The sequence below is a fragment of the Dendropsophus ebraccatus genome, chromosome 7 (assembly GCF_027789765.1).
Source record: "Dendropsophus ebraccatus isolate aDenEbr1 chromosome 7, aDenEbr1.pat, whole genome shotgun sequence".
NCBI classification, from domain to species: Eukaryota; Metazoa; Chordata; class Amphibia; order Anura; family Hylidae; genus Dendropsophus; species Dendropsophus ebraccatus.
Window position 1 is genome coordinate 34,269,462 of NC_091460.1, and position 22,704 is coordinate 34,292,165.

Sequence of the window (22,704 nt, forward strand, 5' to 3'; positions counted from 1 at the left end):
TAAAGGACCCCAAATGCCTCACATACAGTATATACACTAGTTTTTCAACTGGATTTTGTGTGTTCTTGAGTGGCCCCCACTGGTACTGCTGCAATTATAAAAGATACAATGGTGGTGGGTCCAATGGTAATGAAGCAATGAAGTTGGAGACAATGTTGGTGGCCCCCAATGGTACTGCAGCAATGATGCCAGATACCACGGTGACGATCCATAATGGTACTACTGCAATGATGACAATTATAATGGTGGTGATCCCCAATGGTACTGCTACAGTAATGTCAGATACAATGATGGTGGTTCCAATGGTACTGCTGCAATGAGGTCAGATTCAATGGTGGTGTCCTCAATGGGTGTTCCCAAAGGTACTGCTCCGATGATGTCAGATACAAAGGTGGTGGTTCCAATGGTACTGCTCCAATGATGTCAGATGCAATGGTGGTGGTTCCAATTGTACTGCTCCAATGATATCAGATACAATGGTGGTGTCCCCAATGGTACTGCTCCAATGAGGTCAGATACAATGGTGGTGTCCCCAATTGTACTGCTCCAATGAGGTCAGATATAATGGTGGTGTCCCCAATTGTACTGCTCCAATGAGGTCAGATACAATGGTGGTGTCCCCAATGGTACTGCTCCAATGATGTCAGATACAGTGACGTCACATTCATCACTCATTTGTGTAGTCTCAAGTCATATAGGCATGCGTCATTGCTTAGGCCAGTATTTGTCTGCAGCAGTCATGCTGATGATGGTGACTAATGGTTATTTTTTTCCTAACATTTTTGGATATAATGGTGGCCATATACGTAAAGCAGCTGTTGGCTGAATAATCATGTATTCCAGCTGAACCGCTGCCAGGACCCTCAGGTGGATTATTTCCCTGGGAACAAAACAATTTGATGATGAAATTGAACATGCCTGACCCTTCTCTCCCACAACATCATTCGTCCAGAAGGTCTCCATATACATGACATGGTTGGCCAGTCCTGCTACATGTCTATTGTGTTTGACGGTCGTGGGGGGCCTTTTAGGCCTAAAATCTTATACAACCCCTTTAACTTATGAATATCAAATGAACATATAAATACCTGAAAAAGGAGGAGTATTACTCGGGTTCTCTAGGTGGCCATAAATGTTTGATCGACCTCTGGGATCCTCCACAAAGAATGAGACATGTAAAGTGCAAGGCGTCATATAAATGAGCAGCTATATAAACAATGAAGGGGACTACTGGGTCCTTCACTGTGCTGACTGGTGAGGGTCCCCGAGGCTGAACCCCCACATATTAAACAAAGTATAGGTCATTAATGTTATAAACTTTAAAAACCAGCAACCTCCCTCTGGCTCAGATCCAGTCTGCTGAAGGAAACATGAGACGGACATTGACAGAAACATCTCATCACCACCAATGTTCCCCCACTGAGAACGCCGTATGACACAGTCTGTGAGTCCGATCATTACAGTCACTACAGCTCATCTCTTCTCACCAGGAGGAGCTGTGAATATCATGTGCTTAATAAAAAAAATTACAGCCAAGCTCTAGCGCTGATGTCAATATTCAGATATGCTACTAAGGTAATAAGCTCTGCAACTAAATAAGTGAGGAAAAGTTCCAGAAAAATAAGAGAGGATAAATCAGACAGACAGACATGTAGATAGATAGATAGATAGATAGATAGATAGATAGATAGATAGATAGATGGATATGGTGCAGTCCTTTGCTTGTGATATACAGTATTTGAATTTAGTACATGATTTAGTATTTGAATTCTATGTTTACATTGCACCAGTCTGAAAACTGTCTGAACACAGCTTATTCATTCTGCTCTGGTAATTGATTCTCCACCACACCCATCTCTTCCCTTTGGTCATGGTCATGTTAACTTTTGTTTCGCTTGTGATTGACATCCTGCCTTTCTACTCATCTTTTCCTTTCTCAGTCTGTGTTTTGTGTGCCTTGGCCAATCACGTGTTAGACTGGGTTCTTGGCCTTCTATAAAGTGTTTGTTTGTCCAATTGTCTTTGCTAGCTATTAGTCTCTCTGAGCATGCTAAATGTACCCCGTATCTATATATAAGATAAAATAATCCTTTAATAGTCCCACCATGGGACTGTATCTGTATCTCTTTGCCTGGTTACGCTGATCTCAGCTCTTGTACCTGTGACTACTCTTTGGATTCTGACATCTGTCATTGCCCGTTAGGTTTGACCCAGCATGTAAGACCATCCCTTGGTGTTTTGTCAGTCTTGTCTCCTTTACCTGTTTTTCACCTGTGGCACAGGATAGGGGATTTCGCCCAGTTGCCTGCAGCTAAATAGGGCTGTCTTGAGACAAGTAGGTAGGGACAGCTGGGTGAAGCAAATCCAGGGCTCGCTGTCTGTGTCCTCCTCGCATCCTTCCTGGTCACCCATGGTAGCCTAGCTAATAAACTTGACAAGACTTGAAAACAAGACCAGGATTGTGGCTCTAGCTACAATATAACCTGAGATAGAGCTAAACTGGGAGCAGTATGAACTTACTTAGCTGTGTGGAGGAAGAAAGGACAAGAGGAAGCAGAGGATTTAGTATGTTTTTTTTTCATCATTTAGATCTCATTTACTTTATTGGTGATATCATTTATATTGAGCTTTTAGTGCAATTCAAGGCAAATAATAGAGAACAATACAGACCCCCTTTCCTCTTCCCTCCTGTTAAACACCACAGGTGAATAGTAGCCATGTTATATAGCAAATGAGTATACACAAGTATACACCAATAGTTAACTCAATTCCCATGTCAATATCTCAGTCTTATGCCAAAGAAGAACACTACAGCCTTAACTCATTCAGCTCTGAGAGACTTCTGAGCATATAGTTATACGGGTGACAGTCGTGTTACAATCCTTAAAAGATCTGCAGATAGTGATCCTCCCGTAGAACCCTTGTAGTATGGTACATGTTCACAGCATATGTTTCCGATATTCTGGCTCCTCTGGGCATCTTAGAAACACCATTTTATGGTAGCAAGGTGAAATGAAATACATTCTCTCTTAACCCAGACATCACCTGTCAAGGAGGTCCATGATTAAAACATTAGACAGGTCCAAAGGTTGAAAAACACCTGCCAATTAAATGGTTAAAAGAACTGGTTCTAGTGTAGACAGAACAAGGTGAAAAGTGACAGTAAGTGTTAACCTACTGAGACAAAACTTTTTGTTTTAGATGGAACAATAAAAACGTACCTAAAAAGTTTAAAACAAAGTGCATAATAACAGTAGAATATAATAGGAAGCCATTGTTTACCTGCCTCAGGCGAACTTCGCATCATAGACCAAGGGGTTGTGTTGCTTCCAGATGAAGGGGCCAGAGCATGCTGAGCCCTCCAAGCCAGAGGGTATGGAGCTGCAATAAAGAAGAAGGTATAAGTGATACTATATAAAGCTTATTAGCAAATCTATAGGATGGATCCAGGTACAAGCAGCACTCTATATACCACTACAAGGTCAGCCTAGACTTGGTGTACTGTAAATTTGCTTGTGACACTGTCTAACATTGCATTCACAGCATACACTGAGGTGAAATATGGGTTAACATTTGCATTTGCCTTGCAAGGAGGAGTGATGCCTTGGTCACATGATATATTTTTCCCATCTATGCTTTCTATGTGTGGTGACCACCCCCTGTGTGGAGGCGGTATGGCCGGTCACTTGCCAGATGGTTAGGTGTGACGCCAGTTCTATGGTGGTTGGAGATATAGCCGTGCCGAGTGATGTTATGTCGTGACGCCAGTGCCGGTTGGGCACAGAGGTATGGTGGCACACTTGCTTTTATTTTAAGGGGCCAGCTATACCTTGTTCCGCTGTGGTCAGTGACCTGCCAGGCTGTTGCGGGGTCCGTAGGGTACTTAACACGGTGGTCCGGGGTGGAATAGTGACCCACCCGGACTATTGGCACTGCCACCCACAGAATGGAGAGATAACCCAAAGAGTGTATGTGTGTATGTGTGTGTCGGTGCTTGACGAGGAATCACAAAGTCTCTTTTTCATAAATAAACTCTTATTTACTCTGAAGATACTTGAGGTAGGCAGTAGATCATACAGCTTTGCCTTGATACAATACTTTACACTTAATACTTTAGGATCCAGATCTGTAATGAGAGTAGAAAGAGTGGTACATTCGTGCTGACTGAGCTGCGGATGAGCGGAATGCTGAGGGTTTCCTGCTTACACCCGCGCTGCGAGATAGAGTTCATAGGCGTCTAGTAACTTTGCTCTATCCGGATCAGTTCCTTTACTTTCTTTATGGATACTGTCCTGCACTGTGTCTCTTCTTGTCCACAGCGTGGGTTAGGATGATCCCTGACTTGTCCTCTCTAGTGAAGGTTTAACACTGCATAGGCATAGTGTTGAGTGAGGTTGCTTGAGAAGAAACTGTAGGGAGCTGCACGTGCTCTGGTCTATGTCTAGACTGCACAACTTAGACTGGGGACCTGGCAGGGGCCAGGGCCCAACTGGACCGCTGAAAAGAGCTTTCTGGCTTGTGTGCTTCCTCTACAGAGTCTAGCGGTAAAAGACCCTACACATGTGACTTCCTTCCTACAGCCCCTGTAAGGTGTGCTGTGAGTGGGTGAGGAGTGCGTATGTGAGAAGTAAAGGGAAAGATGATAGGTGAGAAGAGGAAAGAACTCTCATTGGAATACAGATCCATGTGACACACAAACAATAAACCCTTAAGTACTACAGCTTTGCAATAACTGAATATACACACTTGCAACAATGACATCTTGTGGCGAAACTCTGGTACTACTACATCACCAATTACACTGAAGAAGTACAGGCTTTTACGAAGGGTATAACCAATAGCAACACCCATGGTGGGACACCACATATGCAGAAGTCTCTAAAACTGCTGAGGTAGTACCTAGACCAACCCTTTGTGCCACAAGGGGTGGACTTAAACTAGCTAGTGCTATTCTGTCTAAGGCCAGAAGTGTGTAAGTACCTATAGAGTGTTAGTCTGGTTTTGGCAGATTCATATCTCCTTGATCTTGCTGAGTAGACACATTAGTTAGCATGTTCAGTCAACCTAGTCAAAAGTGTTCCTCCTAGGATCAGAGATGGTCAAGCCAACTGGGCTGTGTATAAAGGTATATCAAGTGGCTTAGAGACTTTCTATTCAGTAAACCTGCTGGGGAGGTGAATCTTAAAGGGACAGTGTCCAAATACTTATTCCATGTCAGTAAAAGTGTTTATGTTGTTCCCTGGAATTAATGTAATTTTTGCACAGCGCATCCCTGGTACAATTACACTGACAAAAGAGTAGTTGGATTCACATGGGAAAATCGGGTCGGCTACATAACATATCTAAGGGACTACTACTCCCAGGTAGCCTGTACTGTAACAGCCCCTGTGCACGATACATCAGTTATGATACCCGAAAAAAGGGGCAGAACTAATAGAACAGTGCTTTACACTACAGCTCTGTGTGCCCAAATAGCTAAATCATGTAATGCTAATTTCTATTAGAAACAGGATATAAAACTAAAATAACTAAAACACTATATAAACTATATGAAAACCTATTTGACATAGGTTTTATGGCACCAGATGGCGATAATTCATGCTATCCTGGCACCATCTAGTGCCATAAAAATATAATGCAATGGGAATTACATTGTCTCCCGTAGAGTAAAGTGGATTAGGGGTAGTGGTCCCCGGACTGTGGCCTTTAGAGCATGATGGGAGCTGTAGTTTTACAACAGCTATAGCATATCCTTAAAGTATCACTTTATGAGATGGGTATATAACTAGTCATTGCATTCTTGATGAAGAACCACGGGTTATCGGAGTGGTCTCCAGAGGCTTCTCCCCACCCAATCAGTCTTGATTGATAGACCTCTCCTGGTTTAGGTATGGAGAAAGATCTATCAATCAAGGGCGGTGAAGAGGGGGGAACCACAGGGACCACCAGCCAGTAAGTGATGACAGGTCCCTTTAAGTATTTGAAATATTCATTGGAACTGAAATGTTTATAACAAAGTCTGCTCATCGAGGAAACAAAATAACACCCCTTCTCTTCCTTCCCTTGGCCTCAATGCATATTCTCTAGTAACCCAAGCTCTCCATGTGTAAGTAACAAGTTCAATGGAAAATGATTCTTCCATATTCCGCTCCTGACACCTGGAATACATGTGAGCAAAAACCATTCCCCCGGCCTTGTGGGCTATTTATTCTCTATGCCACGTACTGTGTGTCCTCTGCTTCAAGAAGACTAATGGCAACTACTGCTTAAGCTGGCAGATTATCTGACAAACAATGCTTCTCCATCCTTCAGAAAAAGAAATTCTGCGAGGAAACCGAACATTTCAAACAGAATAATTCATCCGTTCCCAAATTCATCACATTCGCCGGTAACAGAGGAAAATAAATGTTAACTTCTATACATGGGGCTGCAACTTTTACTATAAAATCACAGGCATAAAAAGGAGGGGGTGGGTGGGGGGTGATGTTGTGGGGGGGGGGGGCTTTACAAGAAGACTTTCTTACTACCAAATATCCATAGGATTTAGTTTAAAGAGGTATTCCAGGAAAATTAACTTAGGGGAAAAGTAAGGGATTGTGGGGGGTCTGACCTCTGTACCCCCCCCCCCCCCACTGATCTCCATATCGGGCCCCCGCCTTTTATAATACAAATAGAGACGTGGGTACAGCACATCACTTGTGGCTGTATTTATTCCTATGAAGCGAGGAAAAGAGCTGAGTACGCCGGAAGAGTGCTGTACTCAGGTCATTCCATCAGCTCCATAGGAATAAATAGAGCCACAAGTGATGTGCTGTACCCACGTCTCTATTTGTATTATAGAAGTCGGGGGTCCCGTTATGGAGATTGACGGGGAAATTAGAGGTCAGACCTCCAGCCATCCTGTGGATAGGGGAAAAGTTAAATTTTCCTGGAATACCTCTTTAAGCACAGTGAAAGGGTTAAGCCAATATTATACCATATAAATAAAGGGTTATTATTATCATTATCCCTACTGGGGACCCTAGGGCTATTTAGGGGTCACAGTACTGAAGTGGTCGGTGCTAAAATTTCTGGTGGTCTTTACTCAGAACAAAATTATTGTAAATATTCCTAGTAATGCATGGCAAAGAAAGGGTTGACCCTTGGTGACTTAGGGCAATGAAGGGGTTAGGGACAGCATCCTTTTAAGATCTGAACAATGTATGAAGTTGAAATCAACATCCCTAGTGGTGTAGGGCAGGAAAGGTATTAAATAGACATTGTCATTTCAACAAACTTTACATACATCAATAGTGTAAGTGAATTTAGGAAACTGTGTGATATATCTTATCAGACAAAAATGCTTAATTCTCATATCTAACATCGTTCCTCTCAGTCATCCACTCTGGAAAAAAACAGCTTAGCTTAGCTTTGAGTTTGGTCCTGTGACATTGGGGTTGCAGGGCCATTCTATGGCCTCCCTTTCCTGCTTGTGCACGCCTTGCGAGTTGGCGGTCGCTGACCGGCGCAGTGTGGTGATAGTGTAGGGACCCCATATTTTACTTTTCTGAGCAGATGGCACTCCTCTTTGTAAGACCCACATGCCGAAATTAGCAGGAGACACCTGTGCACACATGTCAAGTACCTCCTATCTTTCCCATTGTACCTGCAGGAGCTATGGTGAGTACAAGACCATATGCATAGGGTCAGCCATAGGTATGAGGTGCACTGCTCCTTTCTCTCCATGAAGTATTCAGCTGAGCACGCATGTTTTTTGAATGGGGAGCGGGAAAGAATCTGCTGGGAGGCTCCTTTGGCGGCAACTTAGGGAACAAAATGATTAGAAAGTTTAAATCCAACATGCCCGATCCCTCTCTTCCCCGACACCTTAGGTCGGAATTCTTAGAAATTCCCTCATAAATTATTTATTTCACAGAGATGAATATATTTTTTATCGGCTCTAGGCCACATTAATTATTTAGTTTGACCACCCAGCTTAGCTCCCCCAGTTTCAATGATTTTTTATTTATTTTTAGATGATACAAGGTGACTAGAAATGAGCGAACCTCGCGTTCATCTGAACCCGAGCGTTTGGCATTTGATTGGTGGTGGCTGCTGAACTTGGATAAAGCTCTAAGGTTGTCTGGAAAACATGGATACAGCTAATGACTATATCCATGATTTCCACATAGTCTTAGGGCTTTATCCAACTTCAGCAGCCCCAGCTAATCAAATGCCGAACCCTAGGGTTCGGATGGACTTCAGCATGCTCCAGGTTCGCTCATCTCTAAAGGTGTCCAAAAATCTGCAATTTTGGTATTTGGTGTGTTTTTGTACTGTGGGAGATTAATAACTTTCAACATTATTTTAACAGTTTGGATTTCATATGTGGCAATTTATTTTTAGTTTAGATTTTTAAAATTTGAAACTTAATTTGTTTGGAAAAAAAAAATTATATATATATATATATATATATATATATATATATTTTTTTTTTTTTTTTTTGCTTTTGCTATTTGAATTACTATACAAAGTCAGGTGTAAAGTAAACAAGTCCTGTAAGACACAAAGGCAGTGATTACTGAAGGATCTGATCTCAGAGCTCTGCAAGACTTTAAATGAAGCTTTGGAGTGTAATTAAAGGTGTACTCTAGCGTGGGGGCTATTTTTATCTCTGGCCGGGGAGGAGGGGGCTGAAAGAAAAGACGTCCACTCACCTCCCCGGTTCCAGCGGCGACTCCTGCATCGCTGCGCTCCGGTGCCCGGTTCCCGGCCGGTTCCCGGTGTCTGACGCGGGCCCGAGACGTGACGTCTCAGGTCCGCTCAGCCACTCAGTGAAGGAGGCGGGATCCCGGGGAGGTGAGTGGACGTCTTTTTTTTCAGCAACCTCCTCCCCGGTCAGAGGTAAAAATAGCCCCCACGCTGGAGTACCCCTTTAAAGGTCGTAACTAAGGATGAGTACCAGGTAGTATTCACAATGCTTTAAAGCGTCTGTACCCACAATCTGACCCCCCCAAACCATCGGATAGCTGTTTTTAATACAAGATCTGTCCTGGGGTCCCTTCAGCAGGTGATGCAGTTATTGTCCTAAAAAACTACTTTTAAACTTGCAGCCCTGTGTCAAATTGCCGTGGCCTACAGTGTCCCTAGGATTGCAATGCCTCCCCGCCTTCCTCATCACCAGGAATGCCCCCGGGCAGGATTTTTCCTATTCCTCCCCTGTCTGAATACTGCACAGGTGCCTTATCAATCCAGCTCATGTGCAGTGTTCACACAGATGATGAATAGGAGAAATTGTTCTTGGGGAATTCCTAATGATGAAGAGGGTGGGGAGAAAGGACGGAGAGGTGTTGCAAGTCTAGGGCATAGACAATTTAGGCCATGCCAATTTGACACAGGGATGAAAGTTTAAAAGTTGTGTTTTATGATAATAAGTACATCACCTGCCGAACGGACCCCAGGACAGATCTTGGATTAAAAGCAGCTATCCGAAGTGGTTTGGGGGGGGTGTCAGGTTTTGGATACAGAGTCACTTTAAGTTTTATTATGAACCCATATTGCAAAAGCCTTTTTTTATGTACGTCATCTGCCCCAGTAACCGTAACCACCTTTTTTCTTTGACTCCTCTCACTTAGATTGTTACTGTAGAATGTTCTTCTCTGGATAACAGACCATTACATTAAACTGGTTCTATATAGTCAGGCATAGTGTAATGGAACCTTCTCAAGACGTCATGTCTTCTCTTGTATGAAACGCTTTCAGACTCTTCCCAATAAGACTCTTTAATAAACTCCCTTGACCTGCTGCACAACCAACAACTTGATCTATGTCATTGATTCACAGCAGAAAGCGATGAACTTATGTTTAAAGGGTTGTGGAGTTGTAAGACGTGTATGGACTGAAGGTAATGTGACTGACAAAGGTTTGACCAGTATGAGAGAATCATGGCTACTTTTCACTTCATAAAGGGGGAATCCTTGTTAAAGAGGTACTCCAGTGAAAATCTTTTTCTTTTAAATCAATTGGTTTCAGGAAGTTTTATAGATTTGTCATTTACTTCTATTTAAAAATCTCAACTCTTCCAGTACTTATCATCTGCTGTATGTCCTGCAGGAAGTGGTGTAGTCTTGCAAGTCTCTCTGTGCTCTCTGCTGCCACCTCTGTCCATGTCAGGAACTGTGCAGAGCAGGAGAGGTTTTTCTATGGGGATTTGCTACTCCTTTGGGCAGTTCCTGTCATGGACAGAGGTGGCAGCAGAGAGCACTGTGTCAGACTGGAGAGAAAACCACTTCCTGCAGGACATTTTTAAATAGATGAAAATTTCAAATCTATCTAACTTTCTGACACCAGCTGATTTAAAAGAAAAAATATTTTCACTGGAGTACCCCTTTAAGGACTGGTTACAAAGAGTATTTTATCTTCTGGATGAGATCTTCTCTCTTGCTTTTGACAGACAACCCAATCATTTGAATTTGTGATTTGTGTAATACTTAATTTGTCCAGCGGGGGTGCTGTAGGGAAAACTGACACTTACTGCTAAGTTTCCCTTTATTTTTGGTCTCTATGTAGAACTTAATGTCTCCTGTGGTGGTGCTGCAGGGAAAGCTAACACTTTACGGACAGCTGATGACTGGAGTCCTAAAGAAAGGACACCCTGTGAACAGTTTATTTTTAAGTATCCAAAACAGAGAGCCCCTTTAAACAGATATGGCTAATAAAAAAGTTTTCTCATAGACCATCATTACTTGATTTGTGATTTACTTCAAGAATAACCTTAATCTCTGCCCGCCTCTGTCACACTCTGGCCAGACTCTATTTCATTCAGGGACAGATGCACTATTTATACATTATTCATTTTCAGGTGACACTGTGTAAAAACATTTAGGGGGTCATTTATTGAGACTGGCATCCTCATACGCCACTCTTAGGTGCACACCTGTAAGTAACGCCGCCCGAGTAGCATAAAAATTTACATCTATTCTGGAGCAGGTGTAAATTTTTGCCTTGTTTAAACCTTGATAAATTAACGGGAGGAGGTCACGACTCCTTCCCGACTTGCCCGCCCATTAGGCAAGCAGGGGTGATGGTTCCAGAGATGCATTTTGAGGTCCCCCATAGATTTTTTCTTAGGGCACTGTGTATCATATTATTAATTTCAAAGAGAAGAAGTGTACTGTATATTCTTATAATAAAAAAATATAATTATTATCTATTTATTTTTTGTGGACAGTGCATTGTGTGTTTTATTTTAGGTGGCACACTATAGTGTACCATACTGTATTTTGTATTTTAGTAACACTATTAAAATAGTTTGGTGGATACAGTGTACATTTTTTAGAGGGGAACTGTGTACAATTTTTTAAGTATTTGTTGTGTATTGTATTTTTTTTATTATATTATTTATTGTAGGCCAGGTTCACACTATGTTTTTGCAATCCGTTTTTTCCATCCCTTTTTTGCAGAAAATGGATGGAAAAAAACAGATGCATATGTGTGCATCCGTTTTGATCCATTGAATTCCATTATAAAAAAAGGGATGAAAACAGATCTGTTTTTTTAACGTACACAAAAATGTAGTCCACCTCATTTTTGTGTCCGTTAAAAAAAACGGATCTGTGATGATCCGTTTTTTTTATATAATGGAATTCAATGGAAAAACAGATCCAAATAGATGCACACATATGCATCTGTTTTTTCGAATTGCAAAAACGTAGTGTGAACCCAGCCTTAGGGACACTGGGGGAGAGTTATCAAACATGGTGTAAAGTGAAACTGGCTCAGTTGCCCCTAGCAACCAATCAGATTCCACCTTTCATTCCTCACAGACTCTTTGGAAAATGAAAGGTGGAATCTGATTGGTTGCTAGGGGCAACTTAGCCAGTTTCACTTTACACCATGTTTGATCAATCTCCCCCATTGTGTGTGGTGTTATTAATGGTATTTTGGGGGCACAGTGTATTATTTTAGGGCTACAGTGTAATGTATTGCTTAGAGGCTCAGGGTACTGTGGAATTGATTTTAGGGATAATTTTTAGGGTTTTATTGTATTTTCAGGTGACAGTTTTGATGGGGTCCTGACAATGTAGAGATGTTTTAACCGTGTGCGTCTGTGACATGAAAGTTATTTTCTACACCTATCTCGTATAATGATGAATCAGACAGATGTGTCCTTTAAGATATACCCTGGCACAGTATATAGGATTGTTGACTGAGTATTGAATGTCACAGAAGTGTCACTAAAGATCACACGAAACATGAAAATGTCAAAAGAAAAAAGAAAAGGTCACTTTATAAGATGAAAGGTCATTTTCAATAAATCGAGTTACTGAATGTAATCAATAGGTACAAACATGAGCTGCCGTCCCCTGGTTGTACTGTTAGTGAAATCCTTATGAAAACTGGAACACACTTTATTTTCGGAGTAAAAGTGGTAAAAGTAATAGTGCAGGGGTGTCCATATATACCACTTGGAAATCATTCCTGTAGTTTTCCTCCTCCTTTTTTGATTCATGAGCGTAACCACCAATGATGCCCAATGGTGCCAGATTGGTGCCTGAGTTTAAAGCAGATGGCACACTCCATGTTACCAAATAGTGCCGAAAACATACTTTTTAACAGGATTTAAATATTCCTTATATGCCTCCAGTAGGTAGGTATTCCCTATTAGGTAAATGCCCCTAGCAGATACATAATCCCTCCCTATTAGAAAGAAGCCCCAGTAGATAGGTAACCCCCCCTGAATTAGGTAGATGCTCCCAGTAGGTAGATAGCATCCACACCCCCTACCACCACCTCCAATTAGGTAGAAGTCCCCCGTAGACCTCCCCCCAATTAGGTAGAAGCCCCTCGTAGGTAGATAATCCCCCATAAAGTAGGTGTCCCCAGTAAGTACACAATACCTGTACCCTGCTTAGTAAATGCCCTAAGTATATAGTTCCCCCCATTAGGCCAACACCCCCAGCAAGTACATAATACCTCTCTGTTAGGTAGAAGCCCCAGTAGGTAGGTAATCCCTCTTCAATGGGGTAGATGCCCCCAGTAGGTACAAAATACCTGTTAGGACTCGGGCTCTGCGTTTGGCTCGGCATTCATAGCAGCTGCACTGCACCTCTATGCTATTCCGTGTAGCAGTGGCCAGTATGTTACTTCCTGGCCAATCAGCACAAGGTGTAGTGAATTCACTGATTGTTAATTGACAACTGACTCTCCCAGTTAGCTGTCAGTATCTGGGCTGGGTTGGGACTTTTAGTCCTATAAGTACTTTCACTTGTCTCAAGCTCTTTGCCTATGATAGAGCCTCATTTGTGAGAGTATCTTGAACTAGTGTGTTATTCTGACTTATTCTCTGGTATTGGATATCTGGCTTGGACTTAGACTACTCTCTGGATTTTGCGTCTGTACCTCGCTGACCGGCTGTTATGGACTTGGACTGTTTACCTCCCCTTATTGTGTTTGTACATCTGTCTTCGTTCTTTGTGTTGCACTTGCTCAGGTTAGGGAACGCCGCCAAGTTGTCCGCTGACATATTAGGGCTGTTGTGGCAAGTAGGCAGGGACAGCTGGGGTGGGTGCAAGTGCTATGGCTGCACTTGTCTATTGTCTTCCCTGGTCCCAACCTGACAATACCTCTACCCTGCTCAGTAAAGGCCCTTACTAGATAAATAGTCCCCCCCCCCCCCCATTAGGTAGAAGCCCAAGAAGTTACCATTTGGTAGAAGCCTGAGTAGGTAGGTAACTCATCCTCAATTAGGTAGATGCTTTCAGTAGGTACAGACAGGTGTTTTCAAATTTATGAAGCAGATGGCACATTTTTCGCTTCTAAGTAGTGCTAACACTAATTTTGTAAAATAGTTTTCCAAAGGGTTAAAATATTCCTTACATGCCTCAAGTAAGTAGATATCACCCATGGGGAAGTTACCCCGGCAGGTATATAATCCCTCTCCATTAGATAGAGGCCTCTTGTAGATAGGTAGATACCCCCAGTAGGTAAATAATGGCCCCTATTAGGTAGATTCCCCAAGTAGGTAGTCGGTCCCTCCATTAGGTAGATGCCCCCAGTAGGTAGTCAGTCCCCGCATTAGGTAGATGCCCCCAGTAGGTAGTCAGTCCCCCCATTAGGTAAATGCCCCCAGTAGGTACAAAATACCTCTTTCCTGATAGGTAAATGCCCTAACTAGGTAAGTAGTTAGGCAGTTCCACCTCCCCAGGATTAAATGGTAATTTTCCCTAAAAAACATGCCCACTAAAATCGAAAACAATAAAAATCACAATCACACCCTCCCCCCATTCTAGGCACACCTATGGTTGCGTTGCATCTCTATAAAATTTACCAATGCTGTGACACGCTGTAAGGCTATGAGACCGGCCTGGTCACAGAACAGCTGGTCTCAGAAAAGATTATCTTGGCCGGTACTGCAGTACCGGCTGGATGATCTTTAGCACCGCAGAGTTCTGATGCGGGCGCATCCGTGCGCGCCCATATAAGAATTCTCCACTGCACACAATAGAGCGTGCGGCCGGAGGCACTCGCTCCATTGTGTGAACTTATAGGGTTTTCTGCGGCTGCTATTCATTGAATAGCGGCCACAGAAAACTGACATGTCAGTTTCTCGCAGCGCTAGGGATCCCGGCAGGAGTGTATACCATATGTATACACTCCGGCCGAGATTCCCTCAGCTTGCAGCACTACATAAGTACCACAGAAATCATGGCCGTGATTTCTGCAAAACTTACATTGTGTGAACATAGCCTAAGGGTGCGTTCACAAGTACAGGATCCATAGCAGTTTTGATGCTGTGCTCTGTAATTTAGATAAAATCTGCTGCGGATCTGCACCATCAAATCCGCTGTGATACGGTATGTGTGAAAGTACCCTTAAAATATTTTAAGCAGCTATAAACGGGTTTAAGAGGGCATTAAAGCCCATGCTTTTTGGGAATTGAGTTCACTAAATTGTGAATTCTGGGCAGAAGGTGAACAGTCAGAACTCGCCTTTAAGACATAATCTAGAAAAGAGTTGAAGAGTGTGTCAAATTTTTCAATTTTATAGGACTAATAAAGTAAAAGCATGAACCTTGGAGGGAAATACCCTCGGCTATAAGTAGAGTAGCATTACACTGACGCCATTCTTTAATACTGCACAACCTCCTGGAGAGGATCAGACATCACTACATGTGTATGTCTCCTTCCAACCCCTCCCCGAAGCCAAATACTAGGAGACGGAACCCACTGCCCCCAACGTAGAGTGATTATATACAACACAAGCAATATACCATAATAATCTCAGCCATATCCCGGGATAGATCTGCTGGATATTAAAGATAGGTGGAAAATGTCAATTTCTGGTCTCCGGAGACCCGAGAAGGATTTACAAGTTGAAACATGAATGACTATTCTGTATGACTTCACCCCCTCTGTGTCCATTAAAAGGTCCTAATGTAATTTTGCAAATGGACACCATTTGTCTGGGCGGCTCATGTTGTGAGGAAGGTAATGACATCTGAATGCAAAACTTCTGAGAACCACATCTGTCAGATGTTTTCTTTTCCAACTTTCCAATACCTAATAGGCCATGAGAGAAGCAAACTTCATAACAGTGTCTGTAATCTCATCACACCCGATCGGTAGAGTGAAATCTATACAAGAACAAGAGGAAGATAGTCAAATAATACAACTATAGTCACCCACAACGGTGTGGAAGAGGCAGGTGAAGTTCTGTGACAGCTAAAAGGTGAAACAATTATGGATCTTATTTAGAAGGGAAATTAAGAATGGTACTGTGCAAGGTATACTGCCAAATGATGCCCTTAAAGAGTCACTGTCGTATTTTTTATTTTTTTTGCAGAAATCAGTAGTCCAGGCGATTTTAAGAAACTTTGTAATTGGGTTTATTAGCCAAATATGCCATTATCTGCATTTAAAAAGCCTTTTCCCAGCCCCCCCCCCCCTCCATCCTCTTTTCCATTCACTGCAAAAAATCAGGAAATTGTGACTTGTTGCATCAGACGTACCCAGTCTGGTCTATAGAGGGGAAGGGGGGAGGAGGGAGTCAGCCGACAGCAGAAAGCAGATAACAGAGGATTACAGGCATAGAGCTGGGTGACAGCTGTAATCAGAGCTCAGAGAGGTCAGTGGTGACTGTCAGAGGAGATAAAGGGTGAGGTATTTGTAGATTAACTCTTTGTTGTCCTGTTTTGGTCTTTTATTTAGCTCTCTCCATAGGAGAACAATGAAGACAGGGGGGAGAGCTTCAAACTGCCTTTTAAAAATGCATTCTTCGGCTACTAAACCCAATTACAAAGTTTCTTAAAATCACCTGGACTATTGATTTTTGCAAAAAAAAAATTTGCTGTAATATTTTTGAGGGGCATTAAGATCCCCTGGTGGCATTGTATATGGCACTATGTCAAGGTAGCATCATGTATGACTGTTAATTTCAGGGGCAAAAAGTATGGTATAATTATAGTATATACAGAGGTGCAGTATGTTTTACTGTAATACTAAAGAGGCACAAAGGGTGGCGGTAGTATATTTACTGGGGTTATACTATGTGGTACAGTTACATTCACAGCGTGTGTTGGGTCTGTGAGGCCAGGCAGAGAGCTAAAGAAATCTTGCAGAGTTGGAGAAGAAAAAAAGAGAATGAGAGAATTAGAAATTACGTCACCTGAGAGTCACTAAATGTCGTCATGTATTCTACTATACCTCTGGCTGTCTGATCTTTTTTGCATTTATTTGTATAAATAGCAACTATGCAGTCATGTCCATCAAGTTCAACCAAGGAGGGGATGGATACAGGGAAGGGGGAGGGGCGATAGGTTCTATACATATGCATTTATATTATCTTAGAGCAAAATAATATAAATGCATATGTATAGAACCTATCGCCCCTCCCCCTTCCCTGTATCCATCCCCTCCTTGGTTGAACTTGATGGACATGTGTCTTTTTTCAACCGTATTAACTATGTAACTATGTGTAGAGGCAGACCACACCACTGCTACGGGGCCCATGCACTAATAGAGCCTGCAGCCTTCTGGCCCTTTAACTGTGAATATTCATATTACTACATGGACACCCTGCAAGCATCTGTTTGACCGCCAAGTATTAAACCTATATAAATCTTGAATCTTACCTTCTTAGCCAATGCCATAAAGACCCCTTTTCTGCCTTGCAATCTAATCATTTGGCCTAGTTGCGGACCCCTGCCCTAGAATGATGACGGGAACCTCCTGGGGTCCCTAGGCTTTGTATGCACCTGTGCTTGACAAATTAGACTGTAAGCTCCGCTGGGACAGGCAGCTGTGTGGATTGGTGCCTTCTCTGTATGGCGCTATATAATATGTTGATGCTATATTAAAAAAGGATAATAAAAACAAAGCCATTCATTTTACAAGAAGACACAATTTTTCAAATGACACGTTTTCATGGCTCAGTTGAGCAGACAACGGTCGGGAATGATTATTTCCCCCAGTTTTTCATTGTTTATTTTCTATCTGGAGAATGTATGCATATTAAATTAGAATTTCAGCTGCAACTTGATATTCATTTTGTGTAAAAATTCTGCAAATTCAATTACAGCGCCGTGATGAATATTATAGATGAAACGTGCAATAAATCTCACATTTATACAGATAAGTAGCACAGGAGAATAAGCTGAGAAATTGCAGGAATATTAAGTCCATAGCATGTCACTGCGTAGCCATAAATATAGAATTTATAGGGAAAATATTGACCGGTGTGATAAATCCACCCACTACGATAGGGAAAAAATCGTCCCGGTATGGCTCATTGTGAAAAATTCCTGTACATAAACCTCCGATTCTCTCTGGTGAGATCCTGTCCTACCATTGAACTCCACTATCGGTGACTATCAAGGTCTCCTTAATTTTAGCAGTTGCACCAAGACAGGAAGTAGGCCATGGATGGAAAGCCTAAAGCATACTGGGTAAACTTGATGTTTTAGGTGGGATTTTACAACCTCTAATGTGTATGGGACAAAATTTCCACAAAATAAGAAAAGCTGATTACCGATCCCCGACTCTCCGAGCATAAAGGACCTGCAAAGAGCATGAATAAGTGGTACTATCTCTACTCCAAGCTTAGTAAATAGAATTTTTGTGCTCCCCCTCCTACTCCTCCTCTCTTTTCCTCCTTCCTTTCACTTCTCCACTTTATATCTCCCCAACTCTGCATTCTTTTCTTTCACTCAATTCCGTCCCCCGCCTGCTCCCTCCTCTTCCTTCTCTTCTCTCCCTATTCCCCCCCCCTCCCCCCCCCAACAGGCTGTTACTGTCTATTATGACCACAAATTACCACAAACCAAGGTAAGGCCAGTGGGCAACCATTGTGGTTCATTTTGTCTGTATTGTACTGTTTTGTGCTTCGCCACATTTATTTCAAACTTTGTGGCGCCACCTTTTGGCTATTTTCCATTGTTGTAATGTTAGGCGTTATATTGTATACTCGAAACCCAGATATTGTGAAGTTTTGAGTCCATAGCTTTAGCCACTAAACCCAATCACGGTATTTGAAAGATTTAACATTCACCTTCAACTTTTTAGAATGAGATACATGGCAAAATCTTAAAGGGGTACACAAATGAAAATTGGCATCAAAAAGTTATACACATTTGAAATTTACTTCTATTTAAAGATCTCAAGCCTTCAAGTACTCATCAGCTACTGTATGTCTTGCAGGAAGTGATGTATTCTTTCCAGTCTGACACAGCGCCACCTCTGTCTATGTCAGGAACTGTCCAGAGCAGGTGAGGTTTTCTGTTGGGATTTGCTGCTGCTCTGGACAGTTCCTGACATGGACAGAGGTGGCAACAGAGAGCACTGTGCCAGGCTGGGAAGAATACACCACTTCCTGCAAGACATAAAGCAGCTTATAAATACTGAAAGATGTTTAACTAGAAGAAATTTACATATCTGTATAACTTTTTGACACCAGTTTGAAAACTTTTTGTTTCTGGAGTACCCCTTGAAGAACTATTCTCAAAAAAATTATTTCCATTTTATTCTACAGCATGAAACAATTGTACATTTACCATTCCATATTAATAATCATTCCAAATTTACATGAACACTCTCTGAAGAAGACATGAGCTTCTCACCTTCAAATATCCGATCTAATCTCTGGCGCTTCACTTTGTGTTTGTCCATGAGAGACATGAGACTTGCTCGGCACCAGTTGTCCCCAGGCAGTTTTCAGCCGCTCCTATAAGGATAGTCCACCACAGAAAATATAACCTTGGTTCCAAAGTAGAGAATAACCTATGAAGAAAGAGAAAGCTGTGAATGTCAACTACAGAACCAATCAGCTTATCCTGACACCTGGATGACCCATGGGTTGTCATAATGAAAAAAAATAAAAATGGCCCCAGATAGAAATGGCCTATAGAAGGAGGAAGATTTAGACTAACTTCCCACTAGGCCATTGTGACTGTGCTGTTAGGAGGTGCTGGGAGCTGTAGATAGGTGAGGGCACACACACAATGACCAGGAAGGGTCAGACACTGAAAACCACCATTCCCCTATTTTGTAGGAACTGCATATAAGAATTAGCAGCTTCCACTGTTACATTGTTCACCATCCAGAGGCAAATGGCCCATTCATTACACCCGTCTCTGCCCAAACTATTTCCAGGCACTTGGCAGAAGGAAATTTGGTGCAATGGCACCCATTACACGTTTGGCCATTGACGGCCAGCCCAAGCCCATCCGTTTCCTGAGTTATTAGCCTTTTTGTAAATATGCAAATATGCTAGCCCTGTGCACTGGAGGCGGGTCCAGCGCCCCTTTTACACTGATATTTCCTCCCCTCGCTGATGCTCCTCCTTTGTCTGTTCCCGCACTGGCTCTGAACCAGATCAGCCACAATAGATTCTTTGTCAGAGCAGGGTATGAATCCTACAATCCGGGATCACTCAGAGCAAGGCCAGAATACATCAATCCCTTGAGCGGAGAGGTGCAGAGAGCACGTGAGCCGTCCCAATCAAACTGATAAAAGGCAGGATTCGGCACAGAGAGTTCGCTCGGGGGTTCTGTACGGAATCTTGGCACCGATTCTGTAGTGTGAACGGGGCCTAATGAGGAGCATCAGTGAGGGGAGGAAATATCAGATTGGGGGGAAGACGTTGGTGCTGGGCCCACCTCCAGTGCTGGGCCCACCTCCAGTGCACAGAACCAACATATGTGCATATTTAGAAAATGAGTAATAAGTCGGGAACCGAGTGGGACATTTATGAGTCATAGACATTGCTACAATCTGCACAGCGGCGACCATCTGGTAGGGCTAAAAACTGTATAGATGATATCTGATGTTACATTCACATTAGGTGATTTCCCTCCTCTTCTGGCGCAATCTTAGGAATATACAGCAATCTCATGCTAGATAGTGTGAAAACACTGATTTGACTAAGGACGCAGCAGCAAGCCAATGCTCATGGGAGACGCCGCACCGGTGTGAAGGATGCTGGGTACTACAATTCCCCCCGCAATTGGTTCTCTTTGAACCAACTAAACACAGTCCTGATACCAAGTACAAAGGCCATTCTACTGTGAACCTACCAGTTCTTTTATTTATTGGAAATGTATGCTGTATTTTCATGGGAGGGAATAGAATATTAAACCGAGGATAAAAAGCCGGAGAAGCTTCGGAGCATTTGCACATTTTTCATTTGGCAGCAGATGTAGAGAACGGCTTGTTAGCTGAACACATAAGACCATTTACTAGTTATACATCTTAATATTTCAATGACAGAAAATATCAGCACTCAATACATAAAAGCTTGCGGAGAAAATTCAAGGACGTTACTACTCAAGATGAAATCATATCGGCTGCGAAACTGGGAAAAGTGTTCTGCAAAAAAGAATCGATGATCTTATGTATAAGAAATCCCAGATCTGGGGATGGCAGGGTAGCCTTCATTGTCTCATGACTTCTGTTATCTTAAAGGGGAGCTACAAGGAAATCTATGTTAAAGCTTTTACAGCAAGACAAAAATGAATTTCTTACAAGGCGTTTAAACTTTGTATAAACTCTATTAAGGGAATGCAGAAGGGCAAATACCCTGAGGCATCCACATCTAGGCCTTCACAGGCTTCTCAACATATACTATAGCAACTATGAAGCTGGCCATATACAGATCTAGCCAGTATCGGCTGACCATCTAAGGCCCCGCTCCCACTGAGCTAAACTAGCGGAATTCCGCGGCGGAATTGTCCGGCGCGGAATGTCATTAGCCTCCCGCTCATAATGGGAGTCTATGGGAGGCGCGCGCTCCTGCCCTGTCCGCGCTGAAGAATGAACATGTTCATTCTTCAGCGCGGACAGAGCAGGAGCGCGCGCCTCCCATAGACTCCCATTATGAGCGGGAGGCTAACGGCATTCCCCTGCGGAATTCCGCTAGTTTTGGTCAGTGGGAACGGGGCTTAAAATGCAGGGATTGGGAACCTTCAGCCCTCCAGCTGTTGCAAAACTACAATTCCTATCATGACTAGACTGCTAAAGCTAGTAGGGCACTGTATGGCAGTATTACTTTGACCCTGTAAAGCTCTGTTATTGTGAGCTTTTATGGCAGTGTAATTTTTGTGCACAGTATGGCAGTCTTATTTTAACCCTGTGAACCTCCATTTTTTGTGGGTTTTATGGCAGTGTCATTTTTGTGTACAGTTCAGCGGTATTACTTTGACCACGTGAAGCTCCATTTTTGTGTGGTTTCATGGCAATGTAATTTTTGTGCACAGTATGGCAGTGTTATTTTAACCCTGTGAACCTCCATTATGTAGTTTTAAAGTAGTATTATTTTTGTGCACAGTTTAGTGGTATTATTTTGACCCTATGAAGCTCCATTATTGTGTAATTTTATGGCAGTGTAATTTTTGTGCACAGTATGGCGGTACTATTTTGACCCTGTGAAGCTCCATTATTGTGTGGTTTTATGGCAGTGTTATTTTAGTGCATAGTTTAGCGGTATTATTTTGACCCTGCGAAGCTCCATTATAATGTAGTTTTACATTAGTATTATTTTTGTGCACTGTATGGCGGTATTTTTCAGACAAACAGTCTCTTTACCTCAGGCACTTTACTCATAGCAGCAGCTACATTTTACCGCATCCAGATGCGCTTCATCATAACGTCACAACCAGACGAATACCTTGACATAAAATGTGTACATCTCCAAGCTATATTGTATAAAGGATTGCATTTAATTCTTACACTAAAAATTCCATCTTACAGACAACCTATATCTCCCAGGTGACATCTTGACAAATTGCAAAGATAATGAGTTGTCACTGGCTGTTCTTTCCAATCACGGCACAGCCACAGTACAAACTACACCGCCTTATGTTTGCTCCCTGGACTACACCACTAGAATCAGAGATCTGTGTCTTCACCCCCCACTACCCCAAAGTGCTATCAGGACACCAAATACTGTACCTCAGAGGAGAAAGAGAGATCAAGTTTAACCTTAATTGTATGGCGCAAGCGTCAAGCTTCTTCTCGTATTGTTCACAGGCTTTCCAGGCCGTCCTTGTGTCACACAGAATGTTAGGAACCACAATGGAACAAGAGGCCGAGAGAAGATACATTCACTGACACAACAAACAGACTTGTAATTAAGCCAACACTGCTACTGTAATTAATCGTCCGCAACCCAAGCAATTATGTGAGTGGCCTAACTTATCAAAGAGGGAACAGAGAGGGCATTTATATTGATTAA

The 22,704-nt window shown here is 42.5% G+C and overlaps 1 protein-coding gene across 1 annotated transcript in view; it reads right to left on the minus strand.

Annotated features, from left to right (window-relative positions):
* CTBP1 (C-terminal binding protein 1) overlaps positions 1–19,234 on the minus strand; it is a 224,976-nt gene extending 205,742 nt beyond the window's left edge. Inside the window, exons 1-2 of the mRNA XM_069977261.1 lie at positions 19,094–19,234; positions 3,283–3,381 (exon numbers count right to left, since the gene is read on the minus strand). Coding sequence (XP_069833362.1) covers positions 3,283–3,381; positions 19,094–19,151 — 157 coding nt within the window. The 5' untranslated portion in view covers positions 19,152–19,234. The remainder of the gene's footprint in view (positions 1–3,282; positions 3,382–19,093) is intronic.
* Between the last annotated feature and the right edge of the window lie 3,470 nt (positions 19,235–22,704).